This window comes from Mustela putorius, unplaced genomic scaffold, assembly GCF_011764305.1.
Source record: "Mustela putorius furo isolate JIRA1106 unplaced genomic scaffold, ASM1176430v1.1 tig00000876_pilon_pilon_pilon, whole genome shotgun sequence".
Classification (NCBI taxonomy): domain Eukaryota; kingdom Metazoa; phylum Chordata; class Mammalia; order Carnivora; family Mustelidae; genus Mustela; species Mustela putorius.
In genome coordinates, this window is record NW_025421506.1 from 2,803,798 (window position 1) to 2,828,925 (window position 25,128).

Here is a 25,128-nt window from a genome sequence, read left to right on the forward strand (position 1 = left end):
CCTTCGGCTCAGGTCATGATCTCAGGGTCCTGGGATCGAGTCCCCATCGGGCTCTCTGCTCGGCAGGGAGCCTGCTTCCCTCTCTCTCTCTGCCTGCCTCTCCATCTACTTGTGATTTCTCTCTGTCAAATAAATAAACAAAATCTTTAAAAAAAATTATTTAAAAAAATTTTTTTAAAGATTTAATTTTTAGGTAATCTCTATATCCACTGTGGGGCTCAAACATACAACCCCAAAGTCAAGGGTTGCTTACTTCTCTGAATAAACCAGCCAGGTGCCCCAAGTGGAAGCAAATTTTCTAAATAAAATATTGGGGACACGATTCCAGAAATATATTTTAGTATTTACACAATCACACACATATATTATTATTTTTTATACACATATATTATTGATCATTCACGTGCTCAGCATTATATCTTGGACTCCCCCTGGGTTCTTGCTAGAGTACATACTTTCCTAGTGGTTTTTCCAGTAAGAGATTGTGGGTGGTAAACAAGTTGGCTTTTACATTAAAAAAAAAAAAAAAAGTATTTATTTTAACCCTGCTCTTTGAAGAGCATCTGGCTGGCTGGTGAATTTCCGGCTGCCCAGTGTTTTCCTTCAGCATTTTGAGTGTATTGTTAACGCTGTCCACGCAATCCCTCAACCTCTCCTTTGTAAGCTGTTTTTTCCTTCCTTCCTTACTGTGGTGCAGTTACGCTATGGGGTTTCTGGAGAGAAAGTTATTTTTATTTTCTTGCCAATCATTCAGTGAGGTTTTTCCATTCCAGTTTTCATTCATTTCATCTCTGGAAAATTATCGGTCCTTTCATTTTCAAACATCGCCGTTCACACCCTGGTTTCTTTTGCAACTTCCACTGAATATACTTCTAAACATCTCATTCTACCCGCCATGATCCTTCCTTCAGAATTAATCCTCTCTCTTAAGATACATCCAGTACCCATTCAGATAATTTATTGATGGTTATTATGATTATTTTTTACTTCCAATAATTATATGTTTCACTTCCAAGATTTCCAATTTTTTTTTTCAAATCTTCCTGTTCTTGTTCTGTAAATGTTACTTCCTTCCTCATGTCTTTCGGCAGTTAACATATTATTTTTGAGTTCTCCGACTGATCTCTACATCCTCAGGGATACATTCTTTGATTTGTCAAATTTACCAACCTTTTTAAATGATAATACACCTCTTCACGTGTGTAGAACATTTTAAAGAGCTGTTCTTGCCTGGTTCTCCTTCAGAGGTGTCCTTAACTTTTCACATGATCTAGATTTGCCTCAGCTCTGTTCCCAACAGGCTTCACGGGTCCAAACCTGGTTGGTCTTATAGAAGCAGATCAATCTGAATCTTGTTTCCCATATTAATGGTTTAATTTTGGATTTTACATCAATATTGTATAGACTTGGCTCCTATGTCCCATCTGCTTCTTTACTTTTCACATATAAGTTCAAAAACAAAACCCATGTCCAAAGTATTTTAATAAACAACATATTTCATTTAAGAAGAAGCCGCATTTTGGGGGGGATAATCAACCTGAGGGTAAATGAATAAAGACCTACAAACTACAGGGGGGCAGATGACACCAGGCATCTGCTGGCTGTCCACGAATCTCTTCTCACTGTCGTATTTTATGTCTACGAATGGATCTTTAGTACGGTGCTTCCATGACGCGAGCCCCTTGTAGTATCTCCATTCCAGATCCCTTAGATCCATGAATTGTTTCTCTGCAAAGAATCACATTTTCAAAGAATTACATGAAGGTGTTATTTAACCTTCAGTTATTCAGAGATGCTTCTTGGACAGAATGAAACTTTGATGAACTTGAGTTTCTCCCTTTTGGTAGAAAGCCTGTTTCTAGAGCTTTACAAATGAAGCAGGCACCTATGGTGTTCATCTGTCTAAAGCCCTCCTCCAAATGGGGAGCTGGGTGGGCCTGGCTAACTGGGCTGGAGCAGACACTAGCAGGTGGAGGAGTCTCATTCAGTGCCTGGATAATAATGGACAAATGGAGAGATCTACAGAGCACTGAGATCAAGAGATCAAGAGAGAGGAGAAAAGGATCCTGATGAGTGTTTAAAACAAGGACAAAGATTCATCAGAAGTGCATAGGTTGGGGACGCCTGGGTGGCTCAGTTGGTTAAGCAGCTGCCTTCGGCTCGGGTCATGATCCCAGTGTCCTGGGATCAAGTCCCACATCGCGCTCCTTGCTTGGCAGGGAGCCTGCTTCTCCCTCTGCCTCTGCCTGCCATTCTGTCTGCCTGTGCTCACTCTCTCTCCCTCTCTCTGACAAATAAATAAAATCTTAAAAAAAAAAAAAAAAGTGCATAGGTTGTTAGTGTCATTTCTTCCAAGATGCTGGTTTAAGCCCTGGGTATAAAGGGCCGTGGCTAGCTACTCTTTCAGGACCTACCAACCTGGGGCATCACTCGTAATTATAATCCCTTCAAGAAGCCAATGAAGCATGGAAAGTCAGGCCACGATACACTGCATATGCTCTTACTCAGCTGTCATTTCCCTTTCCCTTCCTTTCAGTTTCTTTAATGACTAACCAAAACGTAAACCATCTCCCTCCCCAAAAAAGAACAGCAACAAAAAAAGAGCAAAGCGTGAGGTAGAGACTTGAGTGTAAAACCAGAGGCCCAAGAGTCAAGGGGATGAGTTTGAGGAACAGAAGGTGAATAATGGATGCAGCAAACAAGCAGGAGGGCTGGTTTAATTCTCTCTTATCATTCTCCCTCTATGGTGATACTTGAGCAGATCCACTATGGTCCAGAGATGTTCCCTGCACCAATCAGGCTTCCAGCCCTGTCCTGAAAGGGCCCAAGTTTCAGTATACATTCTGTAAGTGCTTGAAATAGGAGACTGGGGCCAGGGACTGTCCCCTGAGTTCCTACCTTCCCTAGTGGAACAGATACTGCAGCAAGCTTTTGGTGTTGAACACTGGTGGTCAACAATGTCTCCCTAGGGGCAATTACCAAGTGTCAGGAATTTGACAAGATTTTTAGCAGACTTGGCATTGGGAGATCTGGTTAAAAGAAGGAACAGAAGGATGAATTTGACAAGAGAAGCCCACAAAACTGATGACTTTGATTACTACAGAGCTTTATGCTGTGATCTGTGGTGCACACTACAGATAGTTGGCTCACTGCATACCCACTGCAATCCTCTTCTGTCTTCCTCTACCACAGAGGATTAAAAGCTAAGATCTCTATTCACCACCCAGCAGTAAGGGGCAGCTCTTGGACACAATTCTGACCAATGAGGTGTCGGGAGAAGTCTCTGGAGGAGGAGTGTTCTGAGGAAGTTTGGCTTCCCTATTAAAAGAAGACATGAAGAGCCAATGTGGCCTTCTTCTTAGCCCTCTTTTGCTGCCTGGAATGTGGACATAGTACCTGGAGGTGAAGGAAGCATCTTTTGACCATGAAGACAAAAGCTGTACACAAAAAGACGGTTTCTCTGTCATGTTTGGTCAAACACATTCCTAACCTACATAGTCCCACAGTATTCAGCCTGAGCAAGAGGAGCTGATATGATAGAAGGACAAAATGGTAGCACCCATTCTCTTTTCCTTCCCCAGTGCTTGATGCTCGTGAGGATATGTTCTATAATATTCTTTGGTATACCAAGATCCCTAAAGTCCTCGTGGCTGAGAATACTTTAGGGACTGGCTGGCTGATAAAATGATAGTAATACCGGACAATACAGGAGAGTAAAAGATGAATTGTTGCAATACCAATTAAACCTAAGAGATTACTGGATGGTCTCCATATGGATGCCTACACCTGGCTTCATGCATATTCCTTGAAAAGACAGGATGTGTACTTGAAATTCTGCCTATAGGATCTGAGGAAATGAGGTCATGAAGACAGAGAAGAAACCCCAACAGAGTCTGGAAGGCCACAAGAGAGACCTCTAGAAGTTATGTAGCAAGGAGACAAGCCATACATTGGTAATAAAGGGCAATTTGGCTCTGTCGATGGCAAAACCATAAACATCCCTATCAGATATCCAAAGCCCTCAGCACTTTTTCAATAGGCTCTTTGGCAGGACTAATTAATTCCTAATATTTTCCATACTTTTTCCTTTCTGGTCCCAGACTTTACCTCACGCACTTCTGTGGATTAGCGAGGCCATTCCTACAATTGCCCTGATTTCTACTCCTGCCTGGGCTCCAGAACACACAAAGTATGACTCTATCAAAGGGATCTGAAACCTGCATTAGACTCTGTCAAGACATCAGTGTGGGGAGTTATAGCAAAGACTGTTCTGGCATCTTGGACCAGATATGAGCAGAGTAATCAATCTATGCCTTTGAATTTGTTCCTCTGACTCTCTCACTACTTTTAGTATAAAAATGGTGCTGTTAAAATATTTGCTGTGCAAATGGTTTTATCTTGAGTCAAGAACCTACTTCAGGAAGGTTCAAATATTTCATATCATTGACTTAATCTATTTTTTACAGCTACCTAGAATGACAAATTATTACCTCCCTCAAATTAAGGAAAATGAAGACCTTGTAAGTCACCCCCTTCTCATTGAAACTCACCATCATATATTTTATATATTTTCAACTTTTTCTAAATAGTTTTTTTTTTTTTAAAGAACATCTTCCTATTAAAGTGTCAGAAATGAAGGGAGGAGTTTCCTCTCGTTGTTTGTAGAGATGTATCAATAATGAAAGGGAAGAGTTCCCAAAAAAATATCTAAATATACCCCCTCTCAATTGCACTAAAGCCAAGATACTTTAGAAAAATAAGCCATTATTCAGTAAACAATTGGCTAAGATCATGATAGTTATGGGTGACTTAGAGTCCAAGTTTAACTAGCTAATATTAGAAAAGTGACTTTAAGTATCACACCCCAAATACTCCTTTGGGAGACTGGAATGTTCCAGTCTCTTTTCTCTACTTCCCATTGGCCCTCTAGGCAGCAGGCACATCAGCCACGAGTCCCAGAACTGCAAGATTCCCATAGGTCACCATTTGACTATTCCAGCTCTCATAACCTATGTAAATGTTGCAATAAGATTTCCACGAATTTCCCCCCACATAGCCTCATCTGTTTAGATTACCTGGATCAACTAAGAAGTACTTAGCAATTCTGTCTGCAAAGACAAAATTTTCTGGCGTGATCCTGGAAATGCCCAGCATGCCTAATGTGTTGGCACCCGGAGTCTTCTCCTTTACAGGGACAGGGACCGGTGATGAGGATTTGGAGTGCTCGATGAGAATCTCATAGGGAAAAGTGTGTGCAGGAGGAGGAACCCCATGCCGGAAGAGCCTCTGCTGGGATTTGGTGAGTCTCTCCACCAGAGAGAGCGAGGGTGTCAACAAGCTTCGGTACAGGATTTCGGTCACAGAGTCTGGTTTCTCCCCCTCTCTTCTCACCACCTCGCACACGAAGAGAGGCTGGGGGTCTTCTTCCCTCACGTCGTCGGTTCCACTAATTGACATGGCATTCAGGTTTTGACTAAGCATTTTCTGTGCTTTGCTTGGTGAAATACTGTGAGTTTTGGGGAGATTTGATTTCTTGCTCTCCTTAATAAAGTCCTCGACAGAAGCATACAATTCTGGCAGCTGCGGGAGGGAAAAAGGCGGGGAGTCAGGAGCCTGGATGAAAATGTAACTGGTAGACTCACAAACACTGGAACAAAAGGATACAAGGAACCATGAAAACAGAAGCATCTGTCTTTGGAGGGTATCTCTGCCTAATGAACCTGAGTTAAGAGTGGCAATGTCAAATCTCATAGTCATTCCCAGAAAGGGGTATTCTTAGATGCATCACTTAAACCATGAAACGGCCCGTTAGACTTGGATGGGAAAGTCTGTAAGATCTTCCCAAAGTAAAGTGTGATGGGCTGCCATGGAGAGAGAGAGCGACAGAGCGAGCTGTGGAGGCTTACAGCCTTTGTTTGGAGTAAGGCTTTGTTTCTTTCTTTTTCTTCTTTATTAAGGCTACATTTCTTTTAGGGAAGAAAGAGAGCCAGATAATACAGATATCAAAGCTTCATCCCAGTGTCCAAAGGGCTCAGAATGTTCCGGAATGCAATGCAAAGGAAGCTCTAAGAGTCCCTATTCATTGGGATAGTTTACCGAAGCAAAGAGTGTTGGCGGAATGTTTGGGAATAGTTGTTGGCAGAGAAAACAATAAAGAATTCCTTAGAACACCTTCCTTATCCAAAATCCTATCCTGAAGGAATAAAATCGCATTTTCTCCGGGATCTTGCCTACCAACTACAATATTCCTAAGGAAGTTCTTAGGCCATTCAACTAACTGGAAGACCAGAAAGGCCAAAGTGAGAGCCCAAATTTGGGTCATCAGCCCAGGGCACTTTCCCTTCACTCCCAGGCCGTTCTGGGCCAGAGCAACAAAGACCAAGTGGACCCAGGTGGGAGAATGGCCTTTTCAAAAGACGGCCGTTATCGTGGAAACAGCCTAGCTCTCACACGCACCTGCCCTGGAAACGCTGCATTTCACTGTAACCAAAGAGCATCAGTCAGTCGATGAAGGGGAATGTCCGTATTCCCTGCCCGCCCCCCGCCATATCGGAACATCACCGGGTATTGCGGTAGCTCAAACTGTTACAATTTTTTTTCCCCAAACTGTCACAATTTTTGAACATCGTTTGCCCTGTGGAGTACTGCAGAATTGTAAGCACCTACCGAACACCCGGGAGACTCCGCCGCCGCCTCGCCTTCCTCCGGATGGATGTCATTACTAAGAAACATCGTGAGGGGACTTTGTCCTCTGATTCCTGAGAAAGCAGCAGAAGAGGAGACAGAGTGAAAGATGAACAATCCAGCCAAGTACAGGGCAGGAGGGAGGGGCATGGATAACGCTTTTTACATGCCCAGAACTTTGTAAGTGGGACACTTGTTAGAATTTTTTTTTTTAAGATTTTATTTATTTATTTGATACAGAGAGATCACAAGCAGGCAGACAGGCAGGCAGAGAGAGGGAGAGGAGGAAGCAGGCTCCCTGCCGAGCAGAGAGCCCGATGGGGGACTCGATCCCAGGACCCTGAGATCATGACCTGAGCCGAAGGCAGCGGCTTAACCCACTGAGCCACCCAGGCGCCCCACTTGTTAGAATTTTATACCATTTTAAGTTTTCTTTTGTTCTCTTCTTACCATAGGTCTATCAAAATACTACATGCCAACCAAATATTTTCTCTGAAACAAATTCGTATATGACCTATATGCTCTGGCATTTAATACTAATTAAAAGAATCCGGGGCTCCGGGTGGCTCAGTGGGTTAAGTCTCTGCCTTTGGCTCAGGTCATGATCTCAGGGTCCTGGGATCAAGCCCCGAATCAGGCTCTCCTCTCAGCTCTCTGCTCTCTCTCTCTCTGCCTGCCTCTCTGCCTGCTTGTGATCTGTCTGTCAAATAAATAAATAAAATCTTTACAAATAAATAAATAAATAAATAAAATAAAATGAATGCTTTTCATGGATGACAAGTAATGAAGTTCTGATATATGCTACAGCATGATAAACCTTGAAAAATTGGGCTAAGTGAAATAAGCAATTCACCAAAGGCCACATATTGTATGATTGCATTGACATAAAATTTATAAAATAGGCAAATCCTTAGAGACAGGAAGTACATTAACAGGAACTAGCCTAAGGCTGGGGGGCATGCAGGAATGGGGAACGACTGCTAATCAATCTGGGTTTTTTTTGGGGGGGGTGATAAAAATTCTAAAATTGATTGGGTGATGGTTGCACAACTCTCTGAATATACTTAAAATTATTGAACTGTGCTCTTTGAAAGAATTTAATGGTGTGTGAATTGTTTGTTAATAAGACTGTTAAAAGTGATTTGGAGAGAAAATGATAGTTATGAAAGATAGACTAAGGAGATGCAAAATATCGAACTGGTTACCCCATAAGAAAAAACCCTAAATCATAGAATAGAAAAATATTTAAAATTAAAATTCAGGAAGATTTTCCTGGAATTAAGGATTTGAATCTGTCTATTAAAATATCAGAATGGATGGGGCGCCTTGGTGGCTCAGTGGGTTAAGCCTCTGCCTTCAGCTCAGGTCATGATCTCAGGGTCCCGGAATCGAGCCCCACATCTAGCTCTCTGTACAACAGGGAGCCTGCTTCCCCCTCTCTCTCTGCCTGCCTCTGCCTACTTGTGATCTCTCTCTGTCAAATAAATAAATGAAATCTTAAAAAAAAATCAAAACAAAAAAATATATTAGAATGGCTATCAATAAAACATATTCTAGTAAAGTAATTGAGTTTCAGGAAAAAAAGAAAAGAAGCCTTAGTTTTATCTATAGCAACAGTCAGACAAAAACACACACACAAAAAAACAACGTTTGAGCCAGGGATTTTTCCTATATATCCAAGCTATGTTTGAAAGAATAAAAGCTTGGGGCGCCTGGGTGGCTCAGCGGGTTAAAGCCTCTGCCTTCAGCTCAGGTCATGATCTCAGGGTCCTGGGATTGAGCCTCACACTGAGCTCTCTGCTCAGCAGGGAGCCTGCTCCTCCCTCCTCTGCCTGCCTACTTGTGATCTCTCTCTCTGTCACATAAATAAATAAAATCTTTAAAGAAAAAGAAAAAGAAAAGAAAGAATAAAAGCTCAAGAAAAAATTTTGATCTTGCAAGAACTCAGGAAATATTGTTCCCATGAGTCCTTCTTGAGAGAACTATCAGTTGACTGATGAACTTCAAGCAGCCAAGAGAAGAATGGACTTCAGAAGTAAAGAATCTTCTAGCAGTAGGGCAAGGTTGCTTGTGAGGGAAAACTACAAATGCATATATTCTCTGAACCTAGGATTCCTACTCCTAAATATCTATTCTTACATTTGAAAAACATTTCCATAGATGCCAATGAAACATTACTGAGGTTATTCACGGCAACAACTTTGTTTGTAACAGCAACAGACTGAAAACAACTTCAGCATCCTAAATGAATGAGAGGTCAAACAAACCCAATGCCCACCACAGTATAAAGGATAAGTTGTGCTTTTTCATTTTACAGTGGAATACTCCTCAGCAAAAGATTCTGTACTTTATGTTACAATGTATGTAACATTCAAATATAAGCAAACAATCTATAAGGTTAGGAGTCAGGATAGCGTTTACCTTGGGAGGGGTCCGTACTGGAACATGAGAATTCCACAGCTCTGGTAATATTTTGTTTACTTGATCTGAATGCTACTTGTGTGTAACTGATAGAAATCCACTCAACTTTGCCTTTATAATCCATGAACATTTTCATATGTGTCTCAGACATCCGGGCACCTGACGGGCTCAGTCAGAATACCGTGTGACTCTTGATCTCAGGATCATGTGTTCAAGCCCCAGTTTGCACACAGAGATTATTTAAATAAATAAAAATTTTAAAAATATATATTAACAGAAACTTTACCTAAGATGGAGAAAAACAATTTCCAGGGAAATACTGAATGATACTGAATGATTAATGATAGTGGAAAGTGTAAGGGCCTATTTAGCCAGAGCAACTCCACCTTGGTTAAAAGCCATTTTGTTGTTTGTGCAGTAAAACTCAAACTGACCCTGCCCCCCCCCCAGAGGAACTTACTGAGAAGCAAGTCTGGGAAACCAGTAAAATATGGTCAGCTAGTTCCTGATAACAGAGCCCAGAATACAAGGCCAGGTCGGCCAGTTCCTGATAACAGAGCCCAGAATACAAGGACGAGTTGGGCCAGGTGGAGACATCCAATCAGTAAGAAACACACATACTTTTTCCCTAACCACCAAAGAATGTAAACCCCGCCATTTGGGCGCCAACCTTGAGCACTAATTCTGACCAGAGAAATAGGTTGGGTCAAACAGCTACTATAGGGTAAATTGTAATTCAATTGGCCACCTGCGTGTGACCTAACATGCCCATTGGCCACTTTGGCTCTATAAAAGGTAGTCTGTAAGATGGGGAGGGGTCGCCCTCTTTGGAGGCAGCCCTGACCGGTCAATTCTTGAGCCTGTAAGCTGGGGGTGGTCGCTCTCTTCAGAGATGGCCCTGACGGGTCAGTCTGACTTCTAATGCTTAGCATAGAATAGAGCTTTGCATAACTTTAACTTTGTTTCAGTCTCATTCCCCTGCCAGATCAGTCTAACTTCTAATACTTATCAGAAAATAAAGCTTTGTCTCAGTCTCGTTTCATTTAATAACAGACCTAACAGAAAGGATCCAGTATGCTAAATAGATGTCACAACATAGCACAAAAACACACTGGAGGAGAAGTATAAAACAAGTAAAATCTAGGTTAAGGATATTCTAAGACAAAACATGGAACCACGGTTGACAATCGTGTAACTGTTTCATTGAAATTTATCATATGAAATTTCTACTTTTCCTTCAATTTTTAAATTATATTCTTATCTCCACATTTTTTGCAATTCTACTTTTGTTTGCAATTTGTCATAATAAATTTTTAAATGCTTAGTTTATGGACAAATTACTCAAAAAAACAAGACAATTTTATAATCAAAATTCTCCATGCTCTCAGTAATTGTTGAATCACTATATTGTACACTCTACATTAACAATATGGGAATTAAAATAAAAAGCTTAATAAAAAAATATTTAAAAAAATTCTCCATGCACTGAGAGAAAATAAAATGTGGGTTCTGTGAAAAAGAAGGGATAGGACAATAGAATATATTGGGGGAAAAAAAGAACAAAGGCTTTAGGGCTGCATAGAAGATGATAATTATAAAAAAAAATAGTAAAGAATCAACATACATATACTTGCTCCTACTAAAGAAGAAAACAGAACAAAATATTAAAAGGTATAATTTTTTAACTTTGCTCAATGAAAGGCCCATAATAATTATCGTAACTGAAAAAGTAGCAAGAATGATAGACATGGAACCACATAATGTCAAGGAAAATAATAACTGCAAATAGATACAGTGTTTACAATGTGTCAGACACTGCTCTGAGTTCTTTAATGTATTAACTAACTTGCTATTCATAAAAATGACTAGATGCTATTATCAGCCCCACCTTACAAACTGGGGATGGAGGTATAGGTAAGTTAAGAATACAGTTAAGACTCCAAAATGGCAAAGATAAAAACATTAAAATTATTTCATGTTGATGAGCTGTTTGGAAAAGAGGCAAGCGTATAGAACACCTGGAAGAATACAGCCTTCTTGGCAACATGACAATATCTATTAACATTCAAAAAAAATTTTTTTATGACTCTACAGTTGAGTTTCTTGAAATTTTTCCTGCAAAAATTGTTGGCCAAGTTTATAAATTAAGAACCAAGCTCTTTATGCAGCATTGTTTATAATAACAAGAAATAAAAAGAATTAAGATAATGTGCAGAAGAAAATCAGAGGTAAGGCAGACAAATGCAGAGAAACTATCTCTCCTGAAACTATCACAATGATGTACCTCCTGCATTATCGTTATGTTTGCCCCAAATTTCCCCTTTGCTTATGATCATTTATATTTGGGTTTCTGTCCTCCCCAGCCCCATTTTGGTAAATATATTTGATGTATAAAGAGCTTTTTAAACCATTAAGAAAAAGATAAACAACTCATTAGGAAAAAAAATAATAGAAAAATAGTCGAAGGGCTTGAAGAGGAAATTCTCATTCCGCTCTGGATCCACAAAAAATTCCTGAAGCCATGCATAACCCCCTGATCTCTCCCTTTGTTAGTTGCTTTTGGCCTAGAAAAGCTCTTTGAGAGTCCCATGAGAAAGTGGAACAAAAGGCGATAGCCATAAACGGATTGCCAGCAAAAGGAGCAATGCATAGCTCTGATAAAAAGAAAGACAAGGGATGGTTCCAAAGGATTTCAGTGTTTTTAAAATGGACCTGATTAGGGGCGCCTGGGCGGCTCAGTCGCTTAAGTCTGCCTTCCTCTCAGGTCTGGATCCCAGGGTCCTGGGATGAAGACCCTCAGCAGGCTCCCCGCTCAGCCGGGAGTCTGCTTTTCCCTCTGCCCTTCAACCAGCTTGTGCTCTCTGTCTTTCTCTCTCCCTCTCAAATAAAAAAAATAAATAAAAATAAACAAGCAAGCAAACAAACAAACAAACAAATAAATAAAATCTTTCTAAATAAATAAATAAATAAATCCAAAGAGAAGTCCTAAAATCAGACTCCAGGGATGATTGAACCACTCTGTAAATGTATTAAAAGTCGGTTGACTTGTGTGCTAAAAGGAGTAAATCTTATTGTAAGTAAATTATACCCCAATAAAGCTGTCTTAAAAAAGGAAACAAATGAAAAGACAGAGCTCCCCAAATGGGTCAATTATACTGTGATCTGCTTGGAGAGAAACTGTATAAACAGAGGGGCAGTGGTCTATGGGGTGCATATTAAAGGCAACCTCGGTGGTTAGAAATTTACGGTAGTATTTGGGCTCAGCATCTGTGATGATGGAGCAGTTCAGTGCCCTGAGCTGTGTGCTAGAGGGAACAGAGGTGCCAGGGCATGCAGACTGGGGGTACTGACTGTTGGTAATGACTGTGAACACTAGCCAGAGTGTTTGGTGAACACTCACTATGCGTGCCAGACATGGTTCTAAGAGCATAAATGAATTTTTTCCATATAATCCTCTCAACAGCTGTCGGACATAAGCACAATTATGATCTCCATTTTATAGATCTGGCAATGGAGGTATAGAGAGGAGCAGCACTTTGCCCGACATAACAGGGCTAAGTAGTAGTAAATCTGGGTTTAAACCAAGCAGCCCTACTTCAGAACTTTGGAATATTTAAAAGAAATTTTTTTTCTTTTTTTTTTAAAGTAAATTCTACCTCCCAATGTGGGGCTCAAACTCATGACTCGGAGATCAAGAGTGGCCGGATCTACCCACTAAACCAGCCAGAAGCCCCCAAGAACTCAGATTTTTTTTTATGCTAATTATATTGTGCTATCGTGCATCCATATGATCTTGTCACACATGCAGTTTTCAGTGTGTTTTTTTTTTTTTTAAGGATTTTTATTTATTTATTTGACAGAGGGAGAGAGAGGGGGAAGCAAGCTCCCTGCTGAGCAGAGCCCGATGCGGGGCTAGACACAGGACCCTGAGATCACGACCTGAGCTGAAGGCAGCGGGCTTAACCGAGGGAGCCAGCCAGGCGCCCCTTTTATGTGTTTTTATTTGCATTTCCTGTGGCTCCTTCCCCCTTCCCTACCTTCTTTCATTAACCCCTTCATCAGGAAACCTTATACTTAAATTTATTTTTCTCTGTATTTCTATATCACATATTGCCATATATGCATAGTCATAAGTATCAAAGATTCACAGAACTGAGATCACCTTTTGCATCTTGTTCTTTCACTAATGATTTCTCATGAAAAGTCCACCAACTCATCTAGTAAGCCTTTGGCCATGATGGTTGTTCCCTGACATTATTGCTACAAGAACATGTTCTCATTTCTGCTTCAACCCTAGAATTCAATGTGCAGCCCCCCAGCCTGCCCCCAGCCCTGACAGGCGTACCCCCAGGGCCTCCTGCTAGGGAAAGATGCCATGAGAAAATTGAGACTCCTTGCTCCAGGTCTGGCGTGGAGCTGACCTGCCTGGGGGCATCTATCCCTTTTTCTCCGCGTGGGGGAGCCGCATTGAATTCAGTGCAGCTGGCACAGCTTTGTAGGAGGAAGACAATATGGGACAGAGTCTAAGGAGTCAGGACTCCTCTCTTCCTTGTGCCAACCCTGCGGGCTGATTTTTAAATACAGTTGACCTTGAACAACATAAGGATTAGGGGTGCTGACACACCCCAAGATAGAAATCCGTGTGTAATTTGTGAGTCTTGAAAAATTTAACTACTAAGAGCCTACTGTTGATCAAAAGCTTTGTTGAAAACAGTCGATTAACACAGACTTTATATATTATTATAGACAATATTCTTACAATAAAATAAGCTAGAGAAAAGAAAATCATAAGGAAGAGGAAACACATTTACAGCACTGTATTGTATTTATCAAAAAACCCCTCATTTGCAACGGCAAGGATGGAACTGGAGGGTATTATGCTAAGCGAAAAAAGTCAGTCAGAGAAAGACAAACACCATAGGATTTCGCTCACAGGTGGAATTTAAGAAACAAAACAGATGAATACAGCAGAAGGAAAGAAAAATAAGATGAAAATTGAGAGGAAGGCAAACCATAAGAGACGCTGAACTGTAGGAAACAAACAGGGTTGCTGGAGGGGAGGTGGGCGGGGGATGGGGTAACTGGGTGAAGGAAGGCACTTGATGTCGTGAGCACTGGGTGTTACCTGCCACCGAGGAATCACTGAATTCTACCCCTGAAACTACTAATACACTCTATGTTATCTACATTGAATTTAAATAAGAAAATTTGAAAAAAATCCGCATGTAAGGGATCCCACACAATTCAAACCCATGGTGTTGAAGGGTCAACTGCGTAGTGTATGACTAGAAAAGCTGAGGCGAAGGCCAACAGACCAGGGGACAACTGCCACTGAAAAGACAGTTACTCACAGTTCCCAAGAGGGAGCTTGCCTGGGGGACCAGATGGAAAAGCACCGGGGCCCATCAGGAGGCAGGTCGGGCTGGGAAATGTGAGCCAGAACCCCCGCTGGTTTCTGCAGGAAGGAACTGGTGGGACAGGACCGGGAGGTTTAGAAACCAGTTTGGATGATTTCAGCAGACTCTGGGCCATGGGGGCTGTCCCCTGGTGTCTGACTCCTGGCCCTGGGGGATAGGGCAGGTGGGTAGTGGCTCAGAGGGTGAGAGCCTGATGGAGGTGGTGGTTGTGGTTGGGATCGGTTGGTTTGCATCGGAAAGGCACACTTACAGACGGGCGGTTTACGGTCTCAAGGAATCCGCTCACCCTGGGAGGGCCAGTCCCTGCAGGGCCAGCAAGGCCTGGGATGAGCAAGTGTCAGAAGCCAAGGTTGATACAGGGCTTCACTACAGTAGCATCTTTGTCCTCTGCAACCTACAGGGGAGCTGTCTTGTCCTGGAGACATGATTTGTTTCCCTCTTTAGTGTGAACAGAGGGACAAAATCAGGAACAACAATACCCACTTAATAACTTGTAAGGATTATTGTATTATTTGTTTTCATTATCAGCTTCAGTAGTGAGGGTTGAGGAACCTGGATTTCCTTGAAAAACAGTTTTTTAAAAAAACTGTCGAAATAGGCATTTAAATGCTTGTCACTATCAAATACTTGGAGCCAGTCTCCAAGCACGTACTTTCCATCCCTGTCCTCAAGGACACACTCTCCAGAGCCTACCCAAAGAGCACATGTGCGCACCCCCTCTCTAATTAAAAAATAAGCAAATAAAATCTAAAAAAAAAATAAAAAAAACAAAAGGAAATACTACTTGATCTTATTCACACAAATCTGTTTTTTGCCCAGAGAGGCTGTGACGCCATCCCGCCACTAGGTGGCGCTCACTGGAGGTTTGCGTCCACTCGTCCTTCCTTTCTCTGTCTCAATCCTCTCTCCATCCCTCCTTCCTTCTTGACTGGGTGGTGGGCTGTAAGACAGCACCAATAGAACAACACTTAGTGTTCATAAGATCGACTGGACTAGGCTTTAGGAGTACAAAGGTAAACGGAATGCAAATAATAAGGACAAATTTCTAAAACATTTACAAATAACTCTTTGAACACCTACCTGGTTCTCAAGCAGGCACAGCTTTGGCCCTGGGGACAGAGACACGGACAAGCAAAAGAAACACTTCTGCTCTTGCGGAGCTCACATGCCAGCAAGGGGTGGCACACAGAAAATCATCTAGCTAATAAATGAATTAGTAAGTTTGAAAGTCAGAGGGCTCTTAGAGGAAGTAAAATATAAAAGGGCCAAAGGGGGAATGGGAGTGCTGGGGGGCCGGATGGAACTTTAAATAGGGTGGTCAGGGTAGACCTCATTGGAAAGGTGACATCTGAGAGAGACTTGTAGGAGGTGTGAGCCCTGAGCATATCTGGAGGGGAGAAGCTTCCAGGAGACCAGCCAGGGCTAGGGCCATGTGCTTGGCTCACTGGAGGAAGAGCAGGCTTCAAGGGGAGTGGAACACAGGGAGGGGGGGGGGACGAGGGCACCTGTCACCCAGGGGGCCTTGCAGGCAGACACGGACTTTGGCTTTGCTCAGAGGGCACTGGGGAGCCACTGCAGGCTCTGTGACAGGCTCTGACTTATCTTTGTAAAGGAACGCTCTGGCTGCCGTGTGGAGAACCATATTGCTAAAATACGTTCCCTGTATATAAAGCGGATATGTAAGCACAGTTGTCAATTCGTAGCAAATCATCTGGAAGGACATGTACCAATTTCAACAGAAGAGAGGGAATAGGAAGGGGACAGAAGGGGATTTGCCCTCTACTCTTTATCAATAGTGTGCATTTTGCTTAAAGTTTTTTTTTTTTTTAAGATTTTAATTATTTATTTGACAGACAGAGATCAGACAGAGTAGGCAGAGAGGCAGACAACGAGAGAGGAGGAGGCAGGCTCCCCGCTGAGCAGAGAGCCCGATGCGGGGCTCGATCCTAGGACCCTGAGATCATGACCTGAGCCGAAGGAAGAGGCTTAATCCTCTGAGTCACCCAGGTGTCCCTTGCTTAAAGTTTTTATATGGTAAGCATATATTCCTTTCATAATGTCAAAACAATTCTGTGAGGACACGGCTGACTTCCTGTTTTAAGGAGAAAGAGGCGCATATGGGAAAGAAAGATAACCTTATGTCTTCTTGTATCTGTATGTGCTCAGTCATGGGCTACGCCCTTCTGAGGATACTGGAAACAATATTTGAAAGTTCTTCTCAATTTTTTTTTTTAATTGAGAGAGAAAGAGAGAGAAAGGGTGAATGAATTGGGGGAGGGGCAGAAGGGAGAGGGAGAGGGAGAATCTGAAGCAGGCTCCACACCCAGCACAGAGCCTGACGTAGGACTCCCTCTCATGACCCTGAGATCATGACCTGAACCAAAACCAAGAGTTGGACACCTGACTGACTGAGCCACCCAGGCACCCCAAGAATATTTTTTAATATAAAACTGGACCTGCAGCGTTTTCTCTCTCCCTCTTGAACCCAATATGACAATAAAGGAGTTAGCTGTTAGAACTATAAGCTTACTACTACAACAAAACAGCAAAGAAGTAGGCACTTGGGTGGCTCAGTGGGTTAAGCCTCTGCCTTCAGCTCAGGTCATGATCTCAGGGTCCTGGGATCGGTCCTGAGCTCTCTGCTCAGTGAGAAGCCTGCTTCCCTACCCCACCCCACCCCCCGCTCTCTGCCTGCCTCTCTGCTTACCTGTGATCTCTCTCTTAAATAAAATCTTTAAAAAAAACAAAAAAACAGCAAAGAAAACACTTAAGAGGGGAGCCACGAAGTGGTCTTATAGAAGGAAGATTTGGTTTTGCAAACACCAGCTGCCCATCACAGGCACCTCAAGGGGAAACGTGCACAGGGCACATCAGAGTGGCAGCAGAAGTTAGGTGTTTGGGGTTCCCTGAGTGCCGCACAGGTCTCCTCGTGGGGACGTGCTGTCCAGGCTCCCCAAGCCTCTATGACCTTTCACCATACTCCAGCAGAATGACAAGGTCACAAAAACCACCTTCAGCAAGGCTCTTTCCCTGAATTGAAAACCTAAGTTCCAGGTTCACTTTCTCGAATGCATCCAGCCCTCAACTCCCTACAACATCCTTAGGTCTTCATACTAATAACCAGTCCTTACACCACATGCCTTGCTTGATAACTACTGTACAGTATCAACTTCACACCTTAACAGCTCTGAAAAGCAGGATGTAGGCTGCAGTCAGTGGTGGTCTCACAGTTGATGGTGGCGCAGTGGCTGTTGAGACCAAGCCCAGTCAGATGCAGGCTCCAGTAGAAAACAGCTCCATGCACGCCCAGGGCCTCGTCTGACCTCTGCTTCTCTGAGTTTCGAGGGTCTCTTTCGAGGGAGTCAGAGACACCGCTGTGACTGCGTCCTGGGTCGCACAGGGTCCACCCCTGCTGGGGCATCAGCTGGGATATGGGGTGGGCCAGAGCAGAGCAGAAGGCCGGAAAGGGTAAGGCACCGCTTCATATCTGTACGGGCAGTCCTCACATGTCTGCTGAGCTGTGCTTGTCGCTCACAAATATGAATGGGGCACTAAAAAGCTAGCAGGAAACGCTACACACACTGATGGGGCTTTAGGCTTTGGGTGGACCATTTTTGGGGAGGATCCTGGAATGTGAGCATCTTTAGGCCTTTCCTGGGCTGGTAAGCTTCCCCATCTCCTGGTCTGGAGGGTATTAAGTATCTCATGGTGACAGGGGAAAAGCAGAGCAGGCATAGGGCTAGAGGCCCCTGTATCAGGCACCTACTATACACACATTCGCAGAATCCCTTGTTTTGTTTGGGTCACTGCTGGTTGTTTTCCGGTAGGATATGAACACCCTCTACTGGGCCTGGCTCTCCCAGTCTGCAGACCCTGTGTTAACCTCTCCCTAGAGAAATTCTCTGGGTTACAGGCAGAGGCCTAAAGTGGCGGACGGCTTCTGGGGGTCCACCTTCTCATACCGTGCTCAATAACCACCCTCTCCCCCACCGCTCCCATCGCTCTTAGTTCTGGAAAGAGCTGGTATCTTCTGCAGTGGAGCCTTTTGAGCATTCGAGGGCATAAGGGGGCCAGCTGGTTCTCAGTTTCCTCCCATTTGCCAAGCCTTTAGTAACCTCTCATCCATCTACCTTCCAACTTCCAAAATGTTCCTGAAATTAACACCTCTCCAGATCTTACCTTTGTATGTTGTCTTTTTAACAGAAATCCTTGTGTTGCAATTTTATTCTAAAGTTGAGGTTTGAACTTATGTGGTTTCTTTTCTTTTCCCTTTTTTTGTTTTTAGATTTTATTTATTTGAGAGAGAGCATGAGTGTGAGAGAGAACACACAAGTGGGGCAGAGGGAGAGGGAGAAGCAGGCTCCCTGCTCAGCGGGGAGCCTGTCATGGGGCTCAATCCCAGGACCCTGGGATCACGAGTTGAAGGCAGACACTTTACCGACTGCACTACCAGGTACCCCTGGTGATTTCAGTCCATCATCTTCACATACATCAATGGTCTCCCGCTATCCCCATTTCTTTACGGGGCAGGATGGACATGTGGTGACCACAACTTGTGTGCTGTGTCCACAGTATCTGTCCAAACAGCATCACATTCAAGAAGTAGCTCCTTGGGAGTGAGACGGTGTGTGGGCGGGCAGGGATGGGTCCTTCGTTTCTGGAGCAATAGCCCTCTTCCACGGCTCCCTCCATGGCTGCTCGGTAGGACACCTGGGCATCGATTTCTGTCTATACCCACCCATCCCATGGCTTTTCACTGCAGGTTCAGTGACACAGAACAAAGCACCACTGTGGCTTCTTGCCTTGTGTCTACTTACAGCACGTACAACAAGAGCTGTAGACCAGCTCACGTCTGCAACCGGAAATGCTTTTGTGGTAGAGTAGATTATTAATCGTTGTGCAGTAAGATCTCCAACGGGGCATCTGGCTGGTTCAGTCAGCAGTCAGCTCTTGAGGTTGTTTGTGAGTTCAAGCCCCATGCTGGGTATGGAGATTACCTAAATAAATAAACTGACAAAATGAAATTTTAAAAAATCTCTAAAGTGGTGCCTGAGTAGCTTAGTTGCTTAAGCATCTGATTTTTGGTATTGGCCCAGGTCATGATTTCAGGGTCTTGAGATCCAGCCCTGCGTCAGGCTCCGTGCGCAGCTGAGTCTGCTTGAGATTTTTTCTCCCTTTCCTTTGGCCCCTGCCCTCACTCTCATACACATACATCCTCTCTCTCTCTCTCAAATAAATTAATTTTAAAAATCTCTATAAAAGGGGCATGTGGGTGACTCAGTGGGTTAAGCCTCTGCCTTCGGCTCAGGTCATGATCCCAGGTCCTGGGATCGAGCCCCGCATCGGGCTCTCTGCTTCTCAGGGAGCCTGCTTCTCCCTCTTTCTCTGCCTGCCTCTCTGCCTTCTTGTGATCTCTGTCTGTCAAATAAATAAATAAAAATCTTAAAAAAAAATCTCTATAAAATAAGATCTTTAATGAAACTGTATGACCACCAGCTCATTTTGTTTCTCATGGAACACAATGTATTTGAGTAACTTTGTGGATTGGTTTATAATGGAATGGTAACATGTACCTATCTGCTTAAGTAAGTAAAGCTTTTGAATAACAGGTTGGCCATTTTTGTCTTTACTCTGTGTTCCGCAATGAATCATTTTGTCCTGGAAAGCAATTTTTTGTACTTCTTCTGAAAAAGTGCCTTATCGTCACTATCTTTTACTGTTGAAGAACTCAAAAGCTTTGCTGGTACCCTCTGACCAGGTTTTGTGACTTTACTGGGGAAGACCCGGGCAAGCAGAAGCTCCAATCTAATTAAATTCAGTTTCCAGATTTTCATTGTGGCATATCCTATTAAGTTTCTAAGTAAGCTCTACACCCACTGTGGGGCTCAAACTCATGACCAGATGTATCTTTTATTAAGTTTTAATGTTCAACGGCTTTGTGTAAAATCACACCTGCAGATTCGCTTGACCCAATAAATCCTGACATTCTAAATCAATCTGGACTCACAGTTTCCTGGGATATTTGAAAGATTTTTCTGATCTCAAGGATATAAAATACTGTTTCCATCACTATTTTATGCTTCAGAGAACACTTCTGAGCCACTAATCCCTTTTTTTAAAAAAAGTGAAATGGAATAAAATATAACCCAATAGCAATAATAAAGATTGCAAATTTGAGGGGCACCTGGGTGGCTTAGTCGGTTAATCACCTGCCTTCAGCTCAGGTCATGATCTCTGGTCTTGGGATAAGCCCCGCATTGGGCTCCCTGCTCTGTGGGCAGCCTGCTTCTCCCTCTCCCACTCCCCCTGCTTGTGTTCTCTCTCTCTCTAATAAATAAATAAAATCTTAAAAAAATAAGATTGCAAATTTGATGCCAGCCAATGGTGTGAAAAATACATTAACCAGGATGAATCTTGTCAAATGAATGTTACTTAAGATAATCTGATTAACACTGTCCTTACAGAAAATGTTCAACATTTAAATATGGAATTGTCATGGAGCACAAAATAGGGTTTTTGGGAAGTCACTACAATCTCACATCTCCAATTCAAGATACACATGTGCCTACTACTGTGTCATTGCATTTTCCTCTGAAAACTCCAGATGCCTGTGGCCCACCGGAGAGATTACGGGGTTCCACACTTCGGAAATGCTGGTCTAAGTGAGAAGAGGACCACTTGGGAAGCAGGTGAAAGGCCACAGGGACCCAAGGATCCATCTGGACTTTACTAACTCTCGCATGATTTTCTCACCAAAATGTCCACTGGGCTTTCCTGGTGGATTTCCCTGGATTCCTCAGCTTTGGGATCTGACTGCCCATGCGAGTCTTGCACAGCATGGTGGCTGGCACAGAGCAGGGACTCAGTTATCACAGGCCTTCTGCTGGGCTTGTCAGAGGAAATGCATATAACACAAGTGATTACGGAATACAGCGTGCTATTACTGACCATGACTACACAGAACTGGAACTCTGGCTCCATCATGTTCAGCACCTCAGAGACAGAAAAAGTCTGTGGCCCTGGCCAAGAGCAGAGCAGTAGAGTAGCCTTGTTTACCAACATGTGGCAGGGGAGTATGGTGAGGACGATGGCTCCGGGAGTACACTGTGGAAGGTGGCAGGCACCATCCCACTGCGGCCCCTGTGCCAAGAGAGCCTATCAGTCTTGGGCAGATACCAGACGCAAAGACCAGAGTGCTTCCTAATATGTGGATTTTATGGCTGTACACAGCCAACTATTAAAAATGACCTTTAGGCTCCGGGAGTACACTGTGGAAGGTGGCAGGCACCATCCCACTGCGGCCCCTGTGCCAAGAGAGCCTATCAGTCTTGGGCAGATACCAGACGCAAAGACCAGAGTGCTTCCTAATATGTGGATTTTATGGCTGTACACAGCCAACTATTAAAAATGACCTTTACTGGGGCCGTTGGCTGGCTCAGTTGGAAGAGCGTGTGACTCCTGATTTCAGGGTTGTGAGTTCAAGCCCCACATTGGGTGTAAAGACTACTTAAGTCAACTTAAAAAAATGACTTTATTATTTAAATTTTGGCAAGGAAGGGCGCCTGGGTGGCTCAATGGGTTAAGCCTCTGCCTTCGGCTCAGGTCATGATCCCAGGGGCTTGGGATCGAGTCCTGCATCGGGCTCTCTGCTCAGCAGGGAGCCTGCTTCTCCTCATCTCTCTCTGTCTCTCTGCCTACTTGTGATCTCTCTCTCTGTCAAATAAATAAATAAAATCTTTTAAAAAAAATAAATTTTGGCAGGGAAAATGAATGAAACTCTCAATCCTTCCTTTGAAATGACTACTTTCAAAATGCAATTTTCTAAAAACTGAGTTTCTTAGTAATGCAATCTGATTATTTTGCTAAAAAAGATATCTTTTCTATTGCATCATTGTGTTGTCATCTGAAACTAGTATAACACTTCTGAGGGGCATCTGGGCGGCTCAATGGGTTTCGGCTCAGGTCATGATCTCAGCATTATGAGGTCAAGCCCCACATCAGGCTTGGCCTTCAGCACAGAGTCTGCTTGTCCCTCTCCCTGTGCTTCTCCTACCACCCCCACTTCGTAAATAAATAAAATCTTAAAAAAAAAAAAGACTTCTGAATAATTCTTTGTTTTTTTAAAGAGCAATTTCGGGTTTACAGAAAATTGTTTGAAAAGTATTCACCTCCCCCCCATCATAAACACAGCTTCCCCTACTAACATCTTGTATTAGTGTGATGCATTTATGAGAACTGATGGACCAGTATTATTTTTCAAATATTTACTTATTTGAGAGAGTGAGCACAAGCAGGGGGAGATAGGAGAGGGAGAGAATCTCTAGCAGATTCCTTGCTGAGCGTGGAGCGCGATGCGGGGTCTCATCTCATAACCCTGAGGTCATGACCTGAGCTGAAATCAAGTTCGAAGCCAGACTGACCAAGCCAGACCAACATTATTATTTTTTTAAAGATTTTATTTATTTATTTGACAGAGAGAGATCACAAGTAGGCAGAGAGGCAGGCAGAGAGAGAGAGAGGAGGAAGCAGGCTCCCTGCTGAGCAGAGAGCCCGATGCAGGACTCGATCCCAGGACCCTGAGATCATGACCTGAGCCGAAGACAGCGGCTTAACCCACTGAGCCACCCAGGCGCCCCAGATCAACATTATTAAGTCCTTAGTTTACCTTGGGGTTGACTTCGTGTTGTACATTTGTGGGTGTGGACAAACGTATCCACCGTTACACCTCACGGAACAGTTTCAGTGCCCGAGAAATCCTGTACTCCAATGTCTTATTTTTTATAAGCCACTCTGGGTCAACCCTTCCTAAAAGAATTCCGATCCAGACTTGCTCTCGCTCAAAAGCCTCAGTGGCCCACGGTGTGCAAGTGCATTCGCCTAGTGCTCAGGGCTTCTCAGCCCAGCCAGAAGCCATGAGTGTCCCCAACGCTTCTCTATCGGGCAGCTCTACTTCTGAGTGTCCGTGCCTGGTTATCTGCTCCGCCTGGGCGAAGCCCCCGTGCCCTTCTCCTCACAGTGGCAGCCCACCTCTCTTCCCTCACGGAGTCCTCCCCTGCTTCTCTGAGCCTCCTCGACACTGTCCCTGAGTCTCCTCAATGGCATCTATTGTTCTCCGTCTTGTTTATGGTTGTACTGGCTTTATCTTCCTCAGCTGAGCACAGTGGCTGAGAGAATCAAGGTCCGTTTTGCTAGGCTTGAGCGCAGGACCCAGGACGCCCACATGTGAAATGGGCGGTGTCAGCTCCCAGGAGCTGCGTGAGTTTTCAGCGCGCTGAGTCCTGCAGAGGGCCTGGAAGGCGGCCTGGCTCCCAGGACCTGTTCTCCCAAGTGCTAGTGGCTTTATCACCGCTGCTGCCGCCACCAGCTGCTGCCACTGTGCTCTTCCTCCTCCTCCTACCTCTCCTCCTCCTGCGGGGTCGCCTCTGGGTGGGTGGGGGGACATCGCTGTGGACAGCCCAACACAAGGGCTCCATGAATACCTGCTGATGAAGCAGGGGGCCGCGTGGTCCCACGGAGAAAGCCAGCCTAAATGCACAAAAAGCAAGCCCAAACCAGACAAGACAGATCTGCGTGGGGACAGTGGCATTCCTCGGAGCCCTCTCCAAATGAGCCAGCCCCCAGCTTCCCCAAGCCAGGGACAAAGAAAGTGGTAATGAACATCTTGTGGCGATGTCAGCCGTTTGCTGTGTCACAGACTCTCAGTACAGGGGACGTGGGGGCAGCTCGGGGGCCTCAGGAGAGGACAATTTTTAAAAAATGGGAATCAGTACCTGGTGTAGGCTCCAGGGAAGATCTCTGCTTGATTCTGGTTTGCTTGGTGGAGGCAGCAGCACTTGACCTATAGGATAGAACCCCAAAGAGGAGGATCCGGACTCCCAAAGACAGAAACCAGAGAAGAGGGTGCACTGTTGTGCTCAGCATCCTACAGAAGGAACAGATGTCCTTGGGGTTTCCCTGGGCAATGCCAACCGTGCCCAACCACCTCCACACCATTTCCACTTCACTTCCTTTGATACCAAAGACAGCTGCGCAGCTGAAGTGGGGCTTACTTCTCACCTCTTCTCCAGGGAACGGGCTAAGGTACTGAGCAGGTTCCAAGGCCAGTCTGGAGGCACTGCCTGGGTGATCGGCCTTAGCTTTGTCTGCCGTCCACACCACTGCAGTGTGTTTACGGGCGCCCCTAGCGCCTGAAACGTAAGGTAGCATGTATGGAAGGGGAGAAGGAAGACAAGACCCTAGGTGGATCGCAGTTGGAGTAGGAAGTGGTGAGATGCATTGGAACCGTATGATTCCATCCAAGGGATTGCCATGGACCGATGCTGACTGTCCTCTGAGCTCTGTGAGTGGTCCCCAGGGAATGATACCTGCTCAGTGACACTGGCTGGGCTGACAGGCCTGCTTGGGCAGGGGGAGGAGGTAACACCTGGCAGCTTTGGATGGAAGCCAGTTTGATGAGCTCATTTATTTCCACCATGCAGTTTGGCCCAAGGGGAGCCGGGAGAGGGAGTGCTCTACTATCTTCTGATCGCCTCCTCTTTCAAACTGTTGCATCTACCAGGGCCGTACACTCCCAGGGCTGGGTGTGAGGACAGGCAGAGGGAGAGGA

At 44.2% G+C, this 25,128-nt stretch overlaps 1 protein-coding gene across 1 annotated transcript; it reads right to left on the reverse strand.

Annotated features, from left to right (window-relative positions):
- Positions 1-399: 399 nt before the first annotated feature.
- On the reverse strand, positions 400-24,654 carry CUNH9orf153 (chromosome unknown C9orf153 homolog). Its single transcript, XM_045086091.1, has 5 exons — positions 24,579-24,654; positions 24,293-24,360; positions 6,667-6,758; positions 5,076-5,580; positions 400-1,728 (listed from the first exon to the last, which is right to left on the reverse strand). The coding sequence occupies exons 3-5, from the start codon at positions 6,730-6,732 to the stop codon at positions 1,502-1,504; spliced, it is 798 nt and encodes a 265-aa protein (XP_044942026.1). The 5' UTR covers positions 6,733-6,758; positions 24,293-24,360; positions 24,579-24,654; the 3' UTR covers positions 400-1,501.
- Between the last annotated feature and the right edge of the window lie 474 nt (positions 24,655-25,128).

What these genes read in the sequence shown, in the direction of transcription:
- CUNH9orf153 (XM_045086091.1), bottom strand. Translation starts at nt 6,732, where the DNA reads ATGTTTCTTAGTAATGACATCCATCCGGAGGAAGGCGAGGCGGCGGCG. An exon ending in CGGAGTCTCCCGGGTGTTCG is followed by an intron (nt 5,581 to 6,666) that starts GTAGGTGCTTAC and finishes TCCCTCCCGCAG; the next exon opens with CTGCCAGAATTGTATGCTTC. An exon ending in GTACTTCTTAGTTGATCCAG is followed by an intron (nt 1,729 to 5,075) that starts GTAATCTAAACA and finishes GATTCTTTGCAG; the next exon opens with AGAAACAATTCATGGATCTA.